At 40.4% G+C, this 18784-nt stretch overlaps 2 protein-coding genes across 5 annotated transcripts; both read right to left on the reverse strand.

The window, feature by feature from the left end:
• Positions 1 to 376: 376 nt before the first annotated feature.
• Positions 377 to 4933, reverse strand: LOC121319398 (mRNA export factor). Of its 4 annotated transcripts, XM_041256805.1 has the most exons (13): positions 4140 to 4224; positions 3511 to 3607; positions 3212 to 3316; positions 2985 to 3077; positions 2751 to 2837; positions 2581 to 2667; positions 2258 to 2329; positions 2000 to 2107; positions 1778 to 1884; positions 1504 to 1579; positions 1088 to 1282; positions 759 to 844; positions 377 to 592 (listed from the first exon to the last, which is right to left on the reverse strand). In XM_041256805.1, coding segments are annotated over exons 2-13 (1107 nt in total). In that variant the 5' UTR covers positions 3601 to 3607; positions 4140 to 4224; the 3' UTR covers positions 377 to 591. The 4 variants fall into 4 exon arrangements, with proteins under 4 accessions (XP_041112739.1, XP_041112738.1, XP_041112736.1 ...); XM_041256804.1 differs by lacking the exons at positions 377 to 592; positions 4140 to 4224 and adding an exon at positions 4847 to 4933 and having other exon boundaries at positions 755 to 844; XM_041256802.1 differs by lacking the exon at positions 377 to 592 and having other exon boundaries at positions 755 to 844.
• An 85-nt stretch (positions 4934 to 5018) lies between these two features.
• Positions 5019 to 16917, reverse strand: spo11 (SPO11 initiator of meiotic double stranded breaks). Its single transcript, XM_041258443.1, has 15 exons — positions 16764 to 16917; positions 14471 to 14564; positions 13972 to 14041; positions 9484 to 9620; positions 8410 to 8498; positions 7903 to 7969; positions 7389 to 7497; positions 6980 to 7066; positions 6705 to 6741; positions 6367 to 6476; positions 6040 to 6139; positions 5858 to 5895; positions 5620 to 5696; positions 5284 to 5395; positions 5019 to 5188 (listed from the first exon to the last, which is right to left on the reverse strand). The coding sequence occupies exons 1-15, from the start codon at positions 16915 to 16917 to the stop codon at positions 5069 to 5071; spliced, it is 1401 nt and encodes a 466-aa protein (XP_041114377.1). The 3' UTR covers positions 5019 to 5068.
• Positions 16918 to 18784: the final 1867 nt, after the last annotated feature.

The following is an 18784-nucleotide window of genomic DNA, read 5'->3' on the forward strand; positions in this document are numbered from 1 at the left end:
CATCCACCTGCTCAAAAGGTTTAGTGTATGAGAAGCCTGACCAAGAAAATACAATTGAGCCCCCTGGTGGATATTTTTCTCAACTACAATGACTGGAATAAAGAATGCATGACATTTCCACTATGCTGTTAAACTTTAAACATTTCTTCAAAAGACTACTGAAAATTAAATACCTTACAATGCATACACACTAAAGCTAACATCAATATTTAATAAGCAGATTTCACAAATAGGGATAACATTTAAGCTCTATAAATTATTAACAACACTAGCAGGGCACCTAGAAATACCTGTTGATAGGTAAGAATACTGTTCTGTGAGACAGCACAACTGGAATTCAAAGAATTTTATTAAAAAAAAAAAAAAAAGAAATGCAAACAAAATAAAAAAAAAAAAAAAAGCAGCAACACCCCAGTCCTCATGTGAGTAGAAAGCCCCACCCCTAGTAACTCCTGGGTAGAAGAGTCTGTGAGCATTGCCCCACTCATGCAAGCAAAAACAGGTTCTCTTGTATATACATATCAAGGCAGGTCTTCTGAATTCAAGTAGACCTCCTGGTGTCCAACAACAGAGATGAAACAGCTGGTAAAATCTAAAGACAAAAGTAAAAGTTGATCAAATGAATATTACTGTTATATTTTATATTGATTAAATGTTGGCTTCTTGAATAAGTGAAAGTGTCGATGGTTATCATGTTCTATCTTGTTTTACATTGAAACAAAATCTATGTCTTGCATGGTAATCAATGAAGTTCTCACCATTTCTTGTTCCTGGGTTTCAGTTCCTCGGCTGCATTGCGAAGGAAGATATAGTTCTTTTTCTGTGGATTGTAGTACTCATGTCCCTGGATTCAAACACAATTAGCTCTAGGTCAGTATTTCTTCTCTTAACCCATTCAGATTAAAATGTATTCTCTGATTGTAAATTTATGCATGCAATAAGTCTAAAGCTTTAAAAAGATACACTTGTACCACACGTTACATACAGTTACTGTGCTCTCGACATACTGCTACTGATGTTTTTTTGATGGTCTGGCAACCACATGGAGAGAATCAGTAGTTCAAAGGCCCAGTGAGACAGTCCTTACCTTTGACCAGTCATAGCTGGAGGCATAGGCAAAGATGTTTCCGTTGCTGTTGAAGCAGCAGGCTGTGATTGGCTGGTCCAGCTGCTCAGAGGTTTTCAGTTTGGTGCGCGCGTCTTTGTCCCAGAAACTGAACCGTCCGTCAGAGCCCACCGTAGCCAAAGTCCCATGGACTGGGTGGAAGGCGATTGCGTTAACCTGTGAAGAGACAACACACGTTACACTCCCAGTACAGAAAAGAACTATGCCACATTCCCAGATGAGGAAACCTCAGCTCTAAATAATCCTGCACCGCCTCTACCATCTCTACTGTCACACTGCTTCCTCACCCAATAAGTTGCAATTCAGTTCAAACCACCATTTCATGGTCTAGCATTTTCTTTGTGGTGCAGGCTGTAGTCTTACTCAGTGTTACTCACAGCGTAAATATCCTGCGGTGCCGAGGTGTTGGTTCCATTGGATCTGTGGCACTTGAAGGTGAAGTTATCCTTAGCTCTGTAAATCAGAGGAAGAATCATCAAGATGTTTCCAACAACAACAACAACCTTCAAGTTGCCCTTTTAGTATTTGCAATAGACATTGATCAAGCCTTGCAGTTCCATTTATTTTAAAGCACGTGCTTGCATGCAGAAGGACAGCCCCTGCAAAAACTGAATTTGTTGTAGAAGAGTTGATACACAGTGAGATACATACGGGTTGGGTGGGTTGATATAGTGAATGGCAACCCTCCCTTCAATGCTCCCCAGGGCGAACCCTGTTGGTTTGTTCTGCTTGTCCTTAAAGATGGCAATGCATCGATGCTACGGAGAGCAGGAAGAAAAAACAGGTGAGAATGAACAAGTAACCCAGAAAACTGAATGCAAGCATAGTCCCAATCCACCATTAAAGTGTGAATGCATTCCCAATGTCAATTACCTGGTGTTTCAGGGGAGAATCTATCCTGCGAAACTCTGAGGGCTGGTTCTCCAGCTGGTAGATAATCAGCCCCCGCTCTGCACTGGCGACAACTGCCATGGGGTACACCTGCAGGAGACACGCTCAGGGTTTACTCAATTCAAATCACACACTCCCTACTCCCTATTTGAGCCCAACCGTCACAGTACAAGGAAGTGCTACCATTCTATTGTTCCTGTAAGTACTCTCACCAGCCCCCCCCCTTCTTCATGTACTCACCACGTCAGCACAGTAGGACCTTTCTGGCAGCTGAAGAGACATCATTGGGTTTGGAGAACGCGTGTCCCAGAACTAAAAGGATAATGATATCCATCACATATACTGTAACTATCTCTATAGAGTATGAAGAGATATATATTATATATATATATATATATATATATATATATATATATATATATATATTCACATACATACTAAAAGGAAGTACTTACCTTCAGTAACCGCACCCTCCTCCCCCCAAAAAAACCAACCATACAACCAAACAAAACACAGCTCAATGCACTGGACCAGTTTAAAATGAAGTATGAACTCTCCAATACCTTCAAAGTCTTGTCCCAGCTTCCTGTCATGACACAGCTGTAGTTCGGAGCTTTTATCCAGTGGATACTCCTAATAGGTGCGTCATGCTGAAATGAGAGAACAGTAAGCCACTGTGCACACCAGGACTTGAAATACATATTTTCACACAGTGCAATCTCTGAACTCTTACCTGGGCTATCTGCATTGCCTGGTTGCTGTTAAGATCCCACACTTTAGCAGTTTTGTCACATGATGCTGTAAAAACTTTGCTTCCATCCTGCAATTCAGAAAATAAGGTACTTTATTAACACTGGCAGATAATTGGTGCATTACTGCTCTATAGCTTAAAGGTCATAAAACACTATAATATACCAATACGAGTTGCAGAAGCTAAAGATGAAAAAAGAAAACAATTTGTACATACATCACTCCAACAGACATCCAGCACCGGCCCTGTGTGCATCTGCTGTGCCTTGGGGACAGTCTGCCCACTATCTTGTACCTCCCAACAGCGCACCTATCCAAGACAGAGAGGAGTCACGAGAAAAGATACAAACATCAATGACAACTGCACACACAAACTCACACAGCTCCTCTCCTTCCAGATCACTCCTACACTTATACAAAAAATCATACACACTCTCAACTTACATCGTTGGCCCAGGACCCCCCAATCAGGAAGTTCCCTGTCATGGCAGGGGGGCTGAAGGCCAGACAGCTGATACTGTCATCAGGGGGAGATGTCACCTCAAAATCCTGCAAGAACCAAAAACTACATATTAACATTGGGTTGCAGATATTTTACAAAAACACAAGTTCACTGAGTTAGTGAAACTGAAGTACAGCTTAGTCAGTTATTCGTCAACATTTGACACAGCATAAGTGATTCTACTATAAAACAAGCCCTGTCTTTGCCACCCTGTATACGTTAGCTGACAGAGGTACTGCACCTTCATTGGGTTGTGGTTGTCTGTGGTGGTGTTTCCAAACATACTGGTGCCTCCTGATCCAAAGCCGGTATTTGTTCCAAACATACTCATCCTAGTTCTGCAGGGAGACAGCAGCTTTGTCACTGGCATGCATTACTGACTCGCAGTTACACGTTACATTGCGCTTTTCAGTAAGAATCTCTAAAGCACAATGTGAATTATTATAATACTGAGTACAATGCCTGAAGTATCCAACCGGAGAAGCAAACAGAAATGAGCAGTCCTACTCTCTCTGCAATTTCAATAGGCTATCGTATATTCTATTAATAAGGATGGTTTTAATTTCCAAACAAACATTTCCCAAACTTTCTCCACTATCATGAGCCCGTTAGTCGGTTTCTGGCATGCACTATGAAAATCAAACATTAAACTAAACTGAGGATTCGTTTTTCTTTTACATTTTTAGTGCATTTAATTATTTTTTGCTACCACTGAATTGCGTTTTATTTTTTAACGAGAACTTTATAGACACACATTGAAAACGTTACAATACACCTTATTAATATACGCCTTCACATTTACTAACAGCCCAACACTTGCAGTGGTGCAGCACCCATGCATGCTATATTCTGTATTCTGTATTTACTCACACTCTGCGATTCGGTGCTGGACTGGTCCAGGGAGGGGCAATGTGCTATAGCGCCGAAACTCCCTTCACTGCATAGGCGCGCTTTGATGAGCTCACACGTTCCTTGTACGGGACGCTCAGCAGTACAAACTTCTACAGCAAGTACAGTCCCTAAGATTTAGCATAGTACTTGTTGATTGTGGTTTTACCTTTCCGACCGTGTAATGACAGATACATTTTTCATGTCTTTTCGTTTCGTTAAAACTACCAGAGGGCCATTATCTATGAGTGACCCTGAAGCCATTTACGGGAATTGCCGTTTTAGCAGGAGGTTTTGCCAGTCAATAAAGCGACAAATTCGTTTACACACACACACAAACTGCTCAGTTATGCACTTTTTTCAGATGCGATTTATTTATTAGAGCGGTTGTTATATGAACATTAGCCCCAGAAACAAGATTACAAGTAACAGTACATTTTTGCAACATAGTACCGGTATGTGTATTTTAAATAATGTGAACTGTGAAAATAAATAGCTTTTATTAAGCTTGCCATGCTTTTCCATTGAAATGCTTGGGCAATCCCAAACAGTCCAGATTCTTGTTGCAACCAGTACAATTTTGCACACGTTGTAGTCTAATGTGTATCGAACAACCTCCTTAGCTACAGACTAATCACAGGTCAAGAATGAAATGATAGCGAATGAAGAACTATTAACTCGACACCCACCAACATCAACTTCACCATCAGGCTGGATTCTCACATCGCAGCTGAACAAAACATAAGGGGGATTCTATATCAACTGGTAATACGGAAGTGACCAACCATACTGGGATTTAATTGAAAAAAATCATGGCGATTGAGGTATGTACAGTATACCCTATACACATTGTAGCAGGCAGTGGAACAACACGACTGTGCTTTATCAGTCCAGCAGAGGGCAGACAGAGATCATATCCACCCTCCAAATTGCAGTTTATTAGGCAGGTACACTCGTGTGAGGTAGTCTGGCGCTAAGGCTGTCAGAGACTGGAGCTCAGCCTTCATGTTACATTTCGCCATGATCTCCATCTGCAAAACAAAACAAGATGAAAAATATCAAAGCTATCATTATTGGCTTTAATCCCAGACAATCGGGTTTAAATATCATCCATTTATTGACATACTTCTTTTTTCCAGAGCGACTGACAAGAGATGTAAGGTCTCTTTTGGAGGCTGTTGAGTTTGCTGAGGTCCCTTTTTGTGAGTGGGATTAAGACTTCCTTAGGAACATTCAGTCTTGAAAAGAGAAGATCATGCTCTTATTAGTGTTCTTGTAGATATGTATACTAGGAAAACATACAGGCATGCAACACTGTGGCTGTTTGTGTGGCAACTGTTCTCATCGGGAACTGTAGTATCTAACACTGTCAACCTGCCACCTTCCATGAGAACTAAGGTTAGACTAATGTTTCTGTTCTGTGCGTTCTACATACAACGATTTAAATAGTGATCTGGCTAACCTCTCCATGTCTGACGGTAGAAGGCCAAGCCACATCACAGCAGGAACAGTTAGACTGCGTGCGTCGAACGACATGGACTGCCAAGAAAAAATATATTGACAAAAGAGTACTTTAAATATTTTTAAATAGCAGTGGAGAAGAATATCCACAGCTCCTTCGCCATTAGGTGTGATTTATTTTATTACATTATAAAAAACTATGTATGCTTTTTAAAAAATCAAGTAGTTATTATGCTTACCACAGAGCCATACTTGTAAATGCACATGATTTCAATACCTTAAAAAGAAGTTTACAATTAGTAAAGCTCAGGATCAGCTTCTATTCCCACTAAATTTAGTTTACCACATAATTTCAGGCATGTCCAAACTGTAACATAAACAGTCATTAATCTTGGGTGAGAGTAAGCAGCAGGATAAGTACCATGTGGATCTGCATCGACCAGTGCAAATATTGGAATGTGCAGAGAATCCCACAGCTTCCTCACCATCAGCCTGGTGTTCAAATCTGGAACTCCTTTACCCTGCAAAACAAAGCCCTGAATAGAGTGTGGTGGAGGAGGAACCACTAGTTAAGTATGATTCATGTCTTCAAAAGACACACTGTGTTTACAGAGGTGGGTGAAATGCAGATGGAAGTGGGTCTGGCAGGCAGTGAGTACCAGTAGCCTTATAGTAAGTACTGATTACTGTAGTGGCTTCTATTGTTTATAACACTGGATTTGCAAGACTGACAGAGGCAGTGGCTTACTGTAATAATTATACATGGAGCCAGTTTTATACAAAACTCATCATCCAGCAGCCTCTGGAAAGTCGCATCCTTTTCCACAATCAGAAGAAACTGAGCCGCAGAGGAGACATCTTCACTGTTAAGGTACTGGGCAACATTCTCAACAGAAATGTCCTATTTTTATAACATAGAAAATACAGTGCCATTTACTGCAGAAAATAATATTACAAAATAAAATTACATTTTAACATTTTTAAACAGACCGCAATTTGTTTAACAAACAAGGTTAAAAGGATATGCAAGAGACACACTTATATAAAAGAAAAAATCACAATTAAATGTGTTTAATTAAAGGATACTCTTTATTCCACAAATATTTGATGGTACAAGAACAGCCTAAACACAGAAACACAGATTATAGAGCATCTACGACATTACATGAAAATCATTACTGTGCACAATTAAACCACCGAATGATCACCTCATGAGACTATAATCTGAAATATGTGTATAGCTGAGATAGTGGTTGGGTCAGTAAATTGCAGTATTATTTTCTTCTTATGCAATATCTGTGTGTTTCACAGTTAATTACATCACAGGCTGAAATCAGAACTACTTAGTCTCACTTACTCACCGTTGAGTTGGAGGAACAGTTCACCCTTGTTCCATCTTCCTCAGTGAAACATAAATCACCTGCAATTAAACCTTTGGAGGTAGCAAGCTGGAAATACACAAAGAAAAAGCTCAAATGTCTTTTGTTTTACAATTCTAGTGAGCAATTCTGAATCAGGAGCCTTTGTAAGATGGTCTAAACTTCTAAAGGAAGCTTTTTTCCCCATTGATCAGAAGGTCACGTGTTTAAATCTTTCTTCAGGCACGGTGCTTGCTTACTTTCCAAAGTGCCTATTACTACCAAGACTTCGGTACATTTCACCCGCTCAGAGGGAAACTTTCAGCAACCCATTCACTCCTGTACAACACAGCATACAAAAAAACATCTTTGAAAAGTGTAGATATCAGTAGGTGACAGTAGCAGTGCTTACCACATGGAGGCTTCTTCGAGGGACCTTAAGCATACAGGAAATGTCAATGATGATAAGGTCCAAACTTCTCTGAGATCCAAAAAGCTGTGTGTCATTGTAATAGATGTCTCTGCAAACACAAGCATGCACTTTTTAAAGAGGCACATCTAGAAAGCAGAAGAGTTCACTAATAATAATCACTGAGGCATGCACATTTATTTATATATCATGTTATTCTGCTTTCCAGGTAAAAACAAGTTCCAAATGGCACATCTTTAGGGCAGGTAGAATCACAATGTACTGCATAGCTGGTAATTATCTGAACGGACAGGGGCAGGAGAGTGGTGTATCTCATTAAAGTTGTAAGGGATTCTGCAGCTGATGCATAGTTCACACACCCAGCCTCGTATCTTGTAAAGCGCTTTGTGATGGTGGTCCACTGTAAAAGGCACTATATAAAAATAAAGATTATTATTATTATTATTATTATTATTATTATTATTATTACTATACGCGCAGTACACAAATGTATTACCTTTTAGTGGCGTATGTATTGCTTTGCACCAGTTTATAGATCATAGACAGCACCTTCAGGATTAAAGCTGTAAATGATACAACAGATATCATACTTTAATTTTTCAGTGCTGTTCAGTCATTACTTATTTGTTCATGCTTCTCTGATACATTGCTTCCTCAAACTCTAGCCAGTCTTCTACTACAGTATGCTTTACTATAATTTGCAGTGCTCTCTATGCTACTGACTGTCTAATCGTGGTCAGAAGGCCTTACCAAGTAGCATTTACCTTTGTTATCGACAGGTAGGTAATGTTTTTATTGATTTACTGAGGTGTATTTATTTGTTTATTTATTTTTAATTAGACAGTTCCCTTTGAGATAGCAGACTCCAAACAAAAAGCAGACAGGTGCTTGAATTTCATAAGCAATAAAAGTCTTGGCCTTAATGACAAGAAATCTTCTCCTTCAGCATATGTTTCACTGTGGTTTTTACAGGAAATTATCTTATATTAAAATCTGGACTTACAAAATCTTACAACAGATGTACAACAATCACTTCTAACTGTGCTGACAGTGCAATCTGGGGCCATATGGAGGCCCACTGTGTCATCAAACCTGTGGTCAAAGGATAGAATTTAGTTAGAAAAGACTGCAGGATCCGATACCAAGCACTGACTTTCCGCCAGGTCATTTATTATTCCTAGTAATTAACTGACTCCATTTGTCAGTGTCCTTTTTTAAGTGTTTTTGCAAATGTGGAAATGGAGAAACCACTGTTGCCAGCAGAACTAAACATTTATATCTGTCATTGTATTCTCTGAGCATGAGTCCCAAAGACATGCTCATAAGTAAATAAGACTTGATTCAAGCTGCTTTTGATGTATGTGTGTGTGGGGGGAGGCTAACGGCTTCATTCTGTTCAAAACGTCAGAAGTTACACATGTTAAGGCAAGATTTATATAAAAGTGCTGAAAGCACTTTGTTTTGGGGAGATCAAAATAGCTCAGTCAGGAAGTTAGTTTAGCATCGGGGCTCAGGGGCATATGCAGGACTTCAATGAACTTTCATTTGAATTCCTATGAGTACTGTATGATATTGCTGCCAGTAACTGAATTCTCAACATATTTACTCAGTCTTTCAACCAAAGTTCTTTTTTTTTGTGGTTATTCCTTCACCCCAAAATGTTACCATGCCCAATACTTTACAATTTATAAGGACATGGATTATTAAATTGCTGGAAGGCAGCTTACTCTGGGTTAAAGACACAACCTGCATCTCTTATATTCATTTGGACTATATAGGTGTTTATTCTTTAAATGTGGTTTTAGATTTTCAACAATAGTTGTTGTATAATACAGCCAGATTTACAGCTGTTTGGAGCAGAGGAAAAGGGTGGTGAAATTAAAATCAGGCTCCTATATGGGAATGTCTATAGAAAACTCTGACTTATCTATTATGCCTCTTTAATATATTAAAACTCTACATAAAAGTGCACAAATCTAGTAACTATAGTTCCGGTTGTTGCTGTTGATTGTTCTTAATAATAGCTGGATTCTGCTTTCTCTTTCCAAAGGCATTTTTGCAGCGGTGAAAAGGCTACCTGATGTTTGACCACTGGGTCCTCTTATGGAAGCTGAGGGCTGGTGCTTTCCCCTGAGACAGCTGGAGTACTATATCCAGGATCACTTCTTCAATGGATTTCAAGACATCCACACTGAAAGCAAAAATAAATAAATACTTACAAGATTATTATTTCTAAAATTGCGAACACAAGTTACATTTATGATATGGGCATTAAAAAAAAAAAAAAGCAAGCTGCCAAAAGATATATTTGTGCTACTAAATACAGAGTCGGTGTTCCAGACGTAAAGGTGTGTACGGTGATTTTCGACCTGTCCTCTCGCTAACCAAACGGTTTCAGGTGAATTATTTCCCTATTAGGTAAGTACGACGTGTCTAGCAGACGGGTCCCGGTTGTACTTTTTGAAATTGTTCTGCGACTAGTTTACTTTTTGATCGCTTCTGCTCCGTCTCCGCCAGCAGAAGAACTCTGCCGCAGCGATGCCTTTAACTTCTCCACAGCTGTCAACATTTCACACATAAACCTTTGTGTTAACAAAAAACGATTACTCCATTCGATTATTTTGAGAGAAAAAATGTGTAAATTCAAACCGACGAGAGAAAGACCGGTTATGCCTCGCGTGGCCATGAGAGGTCAAGAAGCCCTCGCGTGACGGAGGCAGAAGGGGAACCTTGAAACAGGTTTTGTATTATTATTTTTTTCTATTTTTATTCATGTATTTAATTATTTGTTGTAAATTATATACTTAACTTAAATCAAAACAACCAAGTGTATATATATAGATATATTATATATATATATATATATATATCTAATATATATATGATACAAATATATATATATATGTAGACAATATATAAGTAGGCCCATTTATGAACACTGTTTTTATAAAGTACAGTAACCATAACATTTATATATCCGTTTTTATGCAATACTTATGCAATTTAACTAATCAGTAGATGGAGCCATAACATTTGTATGTTGGTATGGCTTCGAGTCGGGTTTTTTTTTTTTTTTTTACTAAATGGTAAAAATTCTATTAATTTTGCAAATGAATACATAATAAATCACTTAGGGCATAATTCAAATGACCTTTGGATGTATTCATTCATCATCAGATTGTCCCAGATTGGGTTTTGGTTTCTTTAACCATGGCGTAGAACAGTTTCTCAAATACCAGTCAAAATGAAAACAGATCGTAAAACAAAAATCATGAGAAATGAGAATGAACTCAGATTAATTAAAGGGTTTAAAACATCCATAAGCACTTATAAGAACTAAATATACAAAACTAACTAGAAAGTACTTAGCTGCTGCTTTCTGCTTCAGCCAAGTCTTTTCTTGCTAGTTTTACACTCCTACTTTGTTTTAGTGCCAGTGTGCTCGCTGCTTAACAGGGTTAAGCAGGGGGGAGCAGTATAACATAAGGACATAATATTACAGCACTGTACTACATTATTGTACGGGTTGAGATCTGTTATTTTACAAAACTAGAACCAAACTATTAAGTAATACAATTCATTAATATGGAATTTTCTCCTTTTGAAAAACAGGAGTTAATTACAAACTGCAGTAAACACACTTTGTCCAAATACAATGCTTCATACAGAAGAACAAAACTAGAGGAGGCCATTTGGCCCATCTTGCTCATTTGGTTGTTAGTAGCTTATTGATCCCAGAATCAGGTCGAAAAAGTCCCTTGGGTCAACATTTTCAATACCTTTTAGAATTCTGACTGCTTGAATCAGATTGCTGCGTAGTCTTTGTTGTTCAAGACTGAACAGATTCAATTCTTTTAGCCTGTCTGCATATGACATGCCTTTTAAACCCGGAATAATTCTGGTTGCTCTTTTTTGCACTCTTTCTAGAGCAGCAATAACCTTTTTGTAGTGAGGTGACCAGAACTGAACACAATATTCTAGATGAGGTCTTACTTATGCATTGTACAGTTTTAACATTACTTCCCTTGATTTAAATTCAATACTTATAAGCATCTTGTTGGCCTTTTTTTATAGCTTCCCCACATTGTCTATGTAGCGTGCACGGGGGGAAAGGCAGCAGCAGGGCTGGTAGGTGACGTAATCACATACAAAGACATAAGCCTGATATACGCTCCTTGCAAAGGAACTGGGTCTTTTGTACAGCGGTATCTGCACTATGCTTTAGTGCGAGAGGTCGCGGGTTCGCTCCCGTCCTCCGTCTGTGTGTGGATTGCCTCGCCCTGTGTGATGCGCCCGCCTGCCTGAGGTTCGCTACATCTAGATGCAGACATTTCTGAGTCAACTTAAACTGCTAGGCCTTTTTCATAGATTCCTTCTTCAATTTCAGTATCTCCAATATGATATTTATAATGCATATTTTTATTGCCTGTGTGCAGTACCTTATACTTTTCTCTATTAAATGTCATTTGCCGTGTGTCTGCCCAGTTCCGAATCTTGTTGATTCCAATGTAGGTACCAGTTAGCTATAGGAATTTTGTAGATTTTTTTGTGGGCCTGTTTGCGTGAGTGAGCAGTGTATGTGCGTGCATGCTTTTATCTCATCTGGGCTGATTTATATTTAGCAAAGCATTCTCTGTCAGTCCTCCCTGCGTAATGCTCCAAACATTAAAAGGAATGCCAAATGAAAGCAAAAAAAAAAAAAAAAAAAACAATTTAAGGATCTTTAAAGAATCATCTTTTGGCAAAGGAGCGTGTAATTAAAGAACCGATCAAAAGTTTGGGACGAAAAGAGAAACTGGGAGCCCAGCCACAGAACAGGATGGAAGAGCGAAACATTGAAGCAGACTTGAGCATGTGGCTTTGGGTTACTGCCACCTACAAATACAGTTTCTCTCCAACCGAAATAAATACAGACTAAGTTGTTAATGACTGTATTTCTTCCAGGAGCTAATGAGAAGTGAAGGACTGCATAAATCGTGCTCTCTGTATTACCCTCCTTTGTGGTGAGGCTGTGCAGTTTAACCAGCAGCTCCAGTTATGTGTTTGTATGTCTGTACTTCCAGCGCTGGTGTGTCAGATAAAATGAAACGGATGAAACAACACAAAAAAGTGCAGATCACTGCGATTTCGATTCTTAGCTTACCAGTGTGTACTGCAAGGTAATTGTGATGGTTATTGTATTCATTTAGTGTGCTTTACCATTGTCAGATGTGTTTATCATAATTGGCCATGATTCACCATGCCTGTCAGTGCTTTACCATGATTTGACCATGCTTTGAGTTTTGTGCATTGTGGTTTTTCAAATGATCATGTCTACTGTAATATCAACATGTCAAAACATTTTCTATCTGTTGCCGCCTGCCCCTGTAAACAAAAAGTTACGTTCCATGCACTGAGCTTTTTTTTTTTTTTTAGCATGTAAATATCTTCAAATAAATACATGCATTTTGTTTTAGGGTGCCTGTACTGGGAAAACAGCCATCAGAATGGAGACCTGCATTCATTACAAGTGGAAATGGACCATTAGAGTTCAATTAGACTGTAGTAAAAAAAAAAAAAAAAAAAAAAAAAAACGCCAGGCTATGTTTCAGGCAGCTCCCTGTGGAAGTCTTATTAGCCCGAGGCTCCTGGGCAGTTAGCACCTCATTGCTGCGGCCTGTCAGAGAGGGAGAGCTCCCGGGGGTGCCCCATTAGCACCCCCCGAGGAACCCCTCCATGCTTCATGGCAACAGTGTTTGTTTTCAATGAAGGGCTTGGCATCAGTTCATTGTCAGAGCCGTTTCGTAAGAAAGGGGATTAACTCCCATTAATTAAAGGGTTTAAGGCGGGCAGTGGACCCCTGCTGGAATATGTAAGCACACTGGCGCACATAGGGACCTGGTTTTGAAGTCTGTGCAAAGGCAGACTGGGAGAGGAATTCAATCATGTTAACTGTGCAAATCCAGCAAGACTACTCAGAACAAGAACTAAACTGCTTCTTCCTAGTTGTTCCAGGCTAGTTTCACAAGGTTAGGATACTTTTCTTTACCTTTGCACTTGCTTGAGAATAGGGGCCACACAGTACACGTCCCAAACAGAATCAATCAAGTGTTCTGGATTCAGACTCCAGAAAGAATACGAATCTTATTGAGGGTCTGCTAGTTCTAAACCTTTACAGGGTGCAGAATACCTGAACACAACTGAGTACAACCTTACAATGCAAGTTTGATGTTGCATGAAAAGAATCTAGTTTACACAGTACGGCACTGTTTCTAATGTTAAAGCTATGGACTATTTGGCAACACCATGGTATTTTATAGTTTTGTTTTTTATTATAATATGGGAGGGCCAGCCAGATAGAGGTCTGTGGTACCGTGTGGTGTGTGTAGGGGAGAGAATAAACATATTTGATGCAGAATTTACATTGAGGATTTCCTTTCAAGCCCCGAGAGCAGCCCTTGAATCTTAGGCACGTTAGATTTACGTGAAATGCAAGGTGACAGCGATGTCATCCCCGCAGATCAGGAGATTCCTGTAATTTAAAAAAAAAAGATGTAATTACTGCTTCTAATTAGAATGTATTTACATCGTGCAGACATGAGGTGTGCAGCACAGGCGCTGCTCCAGATCGGAGTCCCTGGGAGTTCGGCGCGGATCTGCAGCCAGACCGACAGGGATACTTGTCAGGTCACACAAGCTAAGCAGGGCTCAAGCCTGGTCAGGACTTGCATGGGAGAACATGGAGAATCGTCAGCACTTGCTAGTGCTTCAAAACGTCCCCTTTTGAGGTGTTATTATTTAATACAGAAATTCTTAGAGAAATTCATGTTTTTGAGTAATGGGTGGGGGGTGAGGGGATAAGACTTTGTCTGAAATGTCTCTTCGATGCTGCTGGCGAGCACAGGCCCCTCTCAGATCCATGTCTGTGCTAGAGAATGTGGGTTGTATTATGGATACTGTGCTGGTACCCACTGTAGGGAGGTATTTTGCAAAGTCAGGGCCCCTCTTGCTTTTGGATTTTCGAAAATGTTGGCAAGTCCGGTGATCGTGATAGGGGGGCAGTCAGCTTGCATTAAACCACGTGCCTCTCCTGCACGGTGTGCTCCCACTGGACCAGCGAGGGAGCGGGCTGGTAGGTGTCAGGAATGAGCGGGTGACTCCTGAAGGTGATGGGATTAGCTCCGGTCAGAGAGCTCAGAGAAGATGAAAAGGAAATCTGTCAGGTTAGTCCCTGCAAATAGAAAACAGGAGAGCCCTCCCCCTGTACAACGCACGCCCCTTCTTGCTCTTGCAGTAACAAAGTGAAGCCAGTGGATTGCAGAGAGGAGGTGATGACAGATCTGTGCTTTAGTTTGAATGAAAAGGTTTGTAACAGGATAATGAGGCTAAGAGGTCAGGCAGGTGCCCCCTGCTGTTCGGGGAAGAGTAGTACAGAAATAGTCATGCTCTCACTTCAGGGCTTTTGTGCAGCAAACCCTTTGACTGCGACACACCCTTTTTCTCTACATTCCTACTATGTACTGTTGCTGCCTTCAGTGTTGCAGTTGTTTGATATTTACAGTATATCTTGTGCCAAAGCAATTGCACAACTCAGCTTGCATTTGAGAACACCCTTATTTTTACCTTCTGAACAAAATTGGAGTGTGCTTCTGTGCAAACAAATTTATCATGTCTACAGTCCCGCTACATCAGTAATAGAGGTGGTTAAGAGGGTCTTGCATTTATTTAGCATGTTGCAATGTAACATTCAGAGAACATGTGGACACAAAAATATCAAAGCAATACTGTTGAAGAGAAACGTGCAGTCCTCCTGAATGGGAGATGTTATGTACCAGGGAAAATTCGCTCTACTTTACCTAAATTTGCTTCTTATACCTCAGATGATTTTCAATATAGGCTGTTTCTAGAAGAAAAACAAACCTGTTTTTAGCTCCCAATCAATCAGCTTCATCGGCTTAGATGGTTAGAAATAGTAGGTTTGAGCAACACCGAGTAAGCAGGATGAGCAAGAGGACACGGAAAAGAATGTGACCTTTGAATTCTTGTTAATGTATTTAAAGTTAGCAAGTTTTACTGTACCCTCTGTAGAATCGCCTGTGGGCTCAGTACTCCAAACTTCAAAAGGGCCGCGCCACTGGCTTTTAAAAAAATGCGGAAAATATAAGTTTGACCTTTATTTTGGTTTCTGTTATCCAGGTCATAGGTCACCCGCAAGCTTTCTGTGTTTATGACACCCAAGCTGTGCTGCTTGCTGTGTACATCGCAGGCTAATCCATGTGGAGTTGTTTGTATATGTGTGGAGACTTGCACGAGGTGATTCATATGATGAAACCTGCAGGCTGTGGGCCAGTGTTTTGGCAGATAGGCGTGTGAAGGGAGCACATGCCCCTGTGTAAGAGAGTGTGTTTCTAACACCATACGATAGGCGTGGGCAAGTGTCATTGTTTCAATCATCTCTAGAAGGGTGTCAGCAACCAATAACTTGCCAAATGTATCAAGGCTGTTAAACCAAAATCCAATTTGCTCCATTTTTGGCACCTCTTTTTGCACTTAAATTTTGAGTTGGTTTTTACTACTTTATAACATTCCTGTTTGATCTTTTCCCTTCACTGTGTGTGTGTGTGTGTGTGTGTGTGTGTGTGTGTGTGTGTGTGTGTGTGTGTGTGTATGTAAATGCAGGACTAGGGAAGGAGAGTTCTGCTCTGGTGTGTCTGTTAAATGCAGGACTAGGGAAGGAGAGTTCTGCTCTGCTTCCCCCGGTCAATGGTGTCTCAGTGTGAGGGCTGATCAGCTCCTAGCCGGTGCCACTGTTTATAGAGCAGGTCATTAGGGGTAGTTTAGCCAGAACAAAAGGTGGTTTGTTCCCATTGTCCTGCCAGCAGAGTGACGTCCCTTTAATCCTTAAAGACAAGCCTGAATCAGCCTGAAAATACTGGTTTACTGGACCGGGGGGAGGGGGGAGGAGGGGGGAGGGGGGGGGGGGGGGGGGGCACATAAGGGTTTACTTTCTAGTGCTGAGCACAATCTTTAAAAAAAAACAAACAGTTCAAATCTTCCATTTAGAAACAATCGCAACATAAACAGTCCCTGCCTTTGTTACAGGAAAGAGCTGTTTATATGGGCCCTGTGAAAATCAACTGCGCTTCAAGGGAAGTAATACATTGGACAATAAATTGATATTATTTAACATGCATGTTTCCCCTGGATCCTCTAGTGATTATAGTGGATGTTTATTCATTGTTCTGTACTGCATCTAAATAAATACAGTGGGGCTATGGAGAAGGAAACAATCACACAAACAAGAAGTTTACATCAATTAATGAAACATTTTTATTTTTGCTATGAAAGACATAATAAGGCCAACTATGCAGCTTATACCTGCAGATGCATCCAGGATAACCCCAGAGGCTAATGCAGTAACATTCAGATCCTTCCAGTAACATGTTCCCATAGCAGCCGCACTGCGATGCTCCTTGCTCTCGATCTGGGGAGCGTGGCTCCACTGAGGGTTCTTGCCGCTGCGCTGTTGCATTGCTGCACCCAGTCCCTGCTTTCCGCTATGAATTAATGTTACTACTTACTGCCTGTAGTAGCACTTTACATTTGCTCTTGATCTGGGGTTGTAGCAAAGAAGGGGCTGCGCTGATGGAGCCGAGACTGCTCTCTGTGTTGTAGACGCTCCTGTAAAGCATGCTGTGAGCCCCAGCCACATCAATGGACGTTAGTTTACCCTTCTTGTTTATGTTTTGCCTGTGTTTGTAACTGGGTGGTAACACTGCGCCCGGAATACACCACTCTGTTTTTTGTACCATGTGCTGCACATGTATTACCTTCAGCATTACCTTTAAGAATGTTTTCTTCTGCTATTTCATGATGCTATTTCTTATGCTATTCACACACCTGCCCTTACAGTCACCGGTAGCTTTTAACTCTGCCATGGCCTCCAGCCACTCTAAGCAGGACCCAGAGAGCCCCTTGCCAACAGTGAGATGTGCAGCTTGACTGAGCAGCGCTTTATCGTTCAGCAGGATGACGGATTAGAATCTCATTGGGACCTTTCCTGTTCCTGTTCCCAGGTTGCTTCAGCTCTTTCTGTAAATCCACTCCAAGTACAGCCTGTGCAGGTAAACGCCTGTAATCTTCCAAGTGTTGCACTGCGAAGGGGGCAGGTTGGAATCTGGCTAGGATCCCTTGTGTTGGAGGCTGGCTGGAGTCACTATAACACCCCCCACACCACTATGCCTCTGCATTCCTGTCTGGATCAGCCTCGGAAGAACAAACTCTACTCCTCTAACACTAATCACAGAGCATTTCCTAATGCTGCTCGGACAGCAGAGATAGCATCTCCTGCTGTCCTCAGATAAACTAATAAAACTGCACAGGCGGGAGCAAGAAGCAAAGCAGCTGGGAAATTCTTCATTGGCTTGTTATGATGTCTAGGGTTCAGCAAGTAGCCAGTGTATTAGCAGCATTAATTACAGATGAGATATATACATACACATATTGTGCCAAACCCATTACAGCAGGATATGAGTTCCAAGGGCGCTGTGTCTTGCTCTGTTGCTTGTGGTTGTACCATTGTGGACAATGGTATGCCAGGCTTATCCAGCCATCAAATACCTTGCAAAGGGGTGTGCTGTGATTGAATCAATTATCTGTGAGCAGAGCCGCTTGCAGCAGCCTGGGCGGCTAGCTGTTTGCAGGATTCAAGGGCTGAGGTGCCAGACATCGTTTCTTTGTCTGTTTTCAGTGATTAAATGATCACTTATAAGGTAATGTGTAACTATATGTCCGTAAGGTTGACTACTTGTGTTTGTTTATTTCTAGTCAAATTAGTTTGGTAACCTGAAAGAGTGCTTACAAAAAAATAAATAAATAATACCCGTACACGTCATTTTATATTATAGTAGAACATTTCCGAAAATCTCTGAATCAACAAAAGGGGGTTGATTCAATGAAGACAGCACACGTGCACCATCGTTTCTCGCTTTGTTTTTCGTTGTACACACGCGCGTGCTCAGTTCTGGGGTGCACAGAATGTGTGCCTTAAAATGTTTTAGAACGGTTTGAAACCTAGGCCCCCCACATACAGAATAAACTCCAAATAAAGAACATGATATAACCTTTAAGCAGGTTTTTTTTTTTTTTTTTTTTTTTTTTTTTTGTCTGTTTGTTTTTTTAACCCTTTTCATTTTTGAAATTTTGAAAACAGCTGAAACAACTCGTTTTGGACGCATAAAAATATATTATTATGAACACGAATTAAACATATTATTATTATTATTATTATTATTATTATTATTATTATTATTATTATTTATTATTGTTGTTGTTGTTGTTGTTGTTGCAGAAATAACGATAACAATAAAACAGATATGAGAAATACTGGCGCAACCTTC

The sequence above is a fragment of the Polyodon spathula genome, chromosome 8, assembly GCF_017654505.1.
Source record: "Polyodon spathula isolate WHYD16114869_AA chromosome 8, ASM1765450v1, whole genome shotgun sequence".
Lineage (NCBI taxonomy): Eukaryota > Metazoa > Chordata > Actinopteri > Acipenseriformes > Polyodontidae > Polyodon > Polyodon spathula.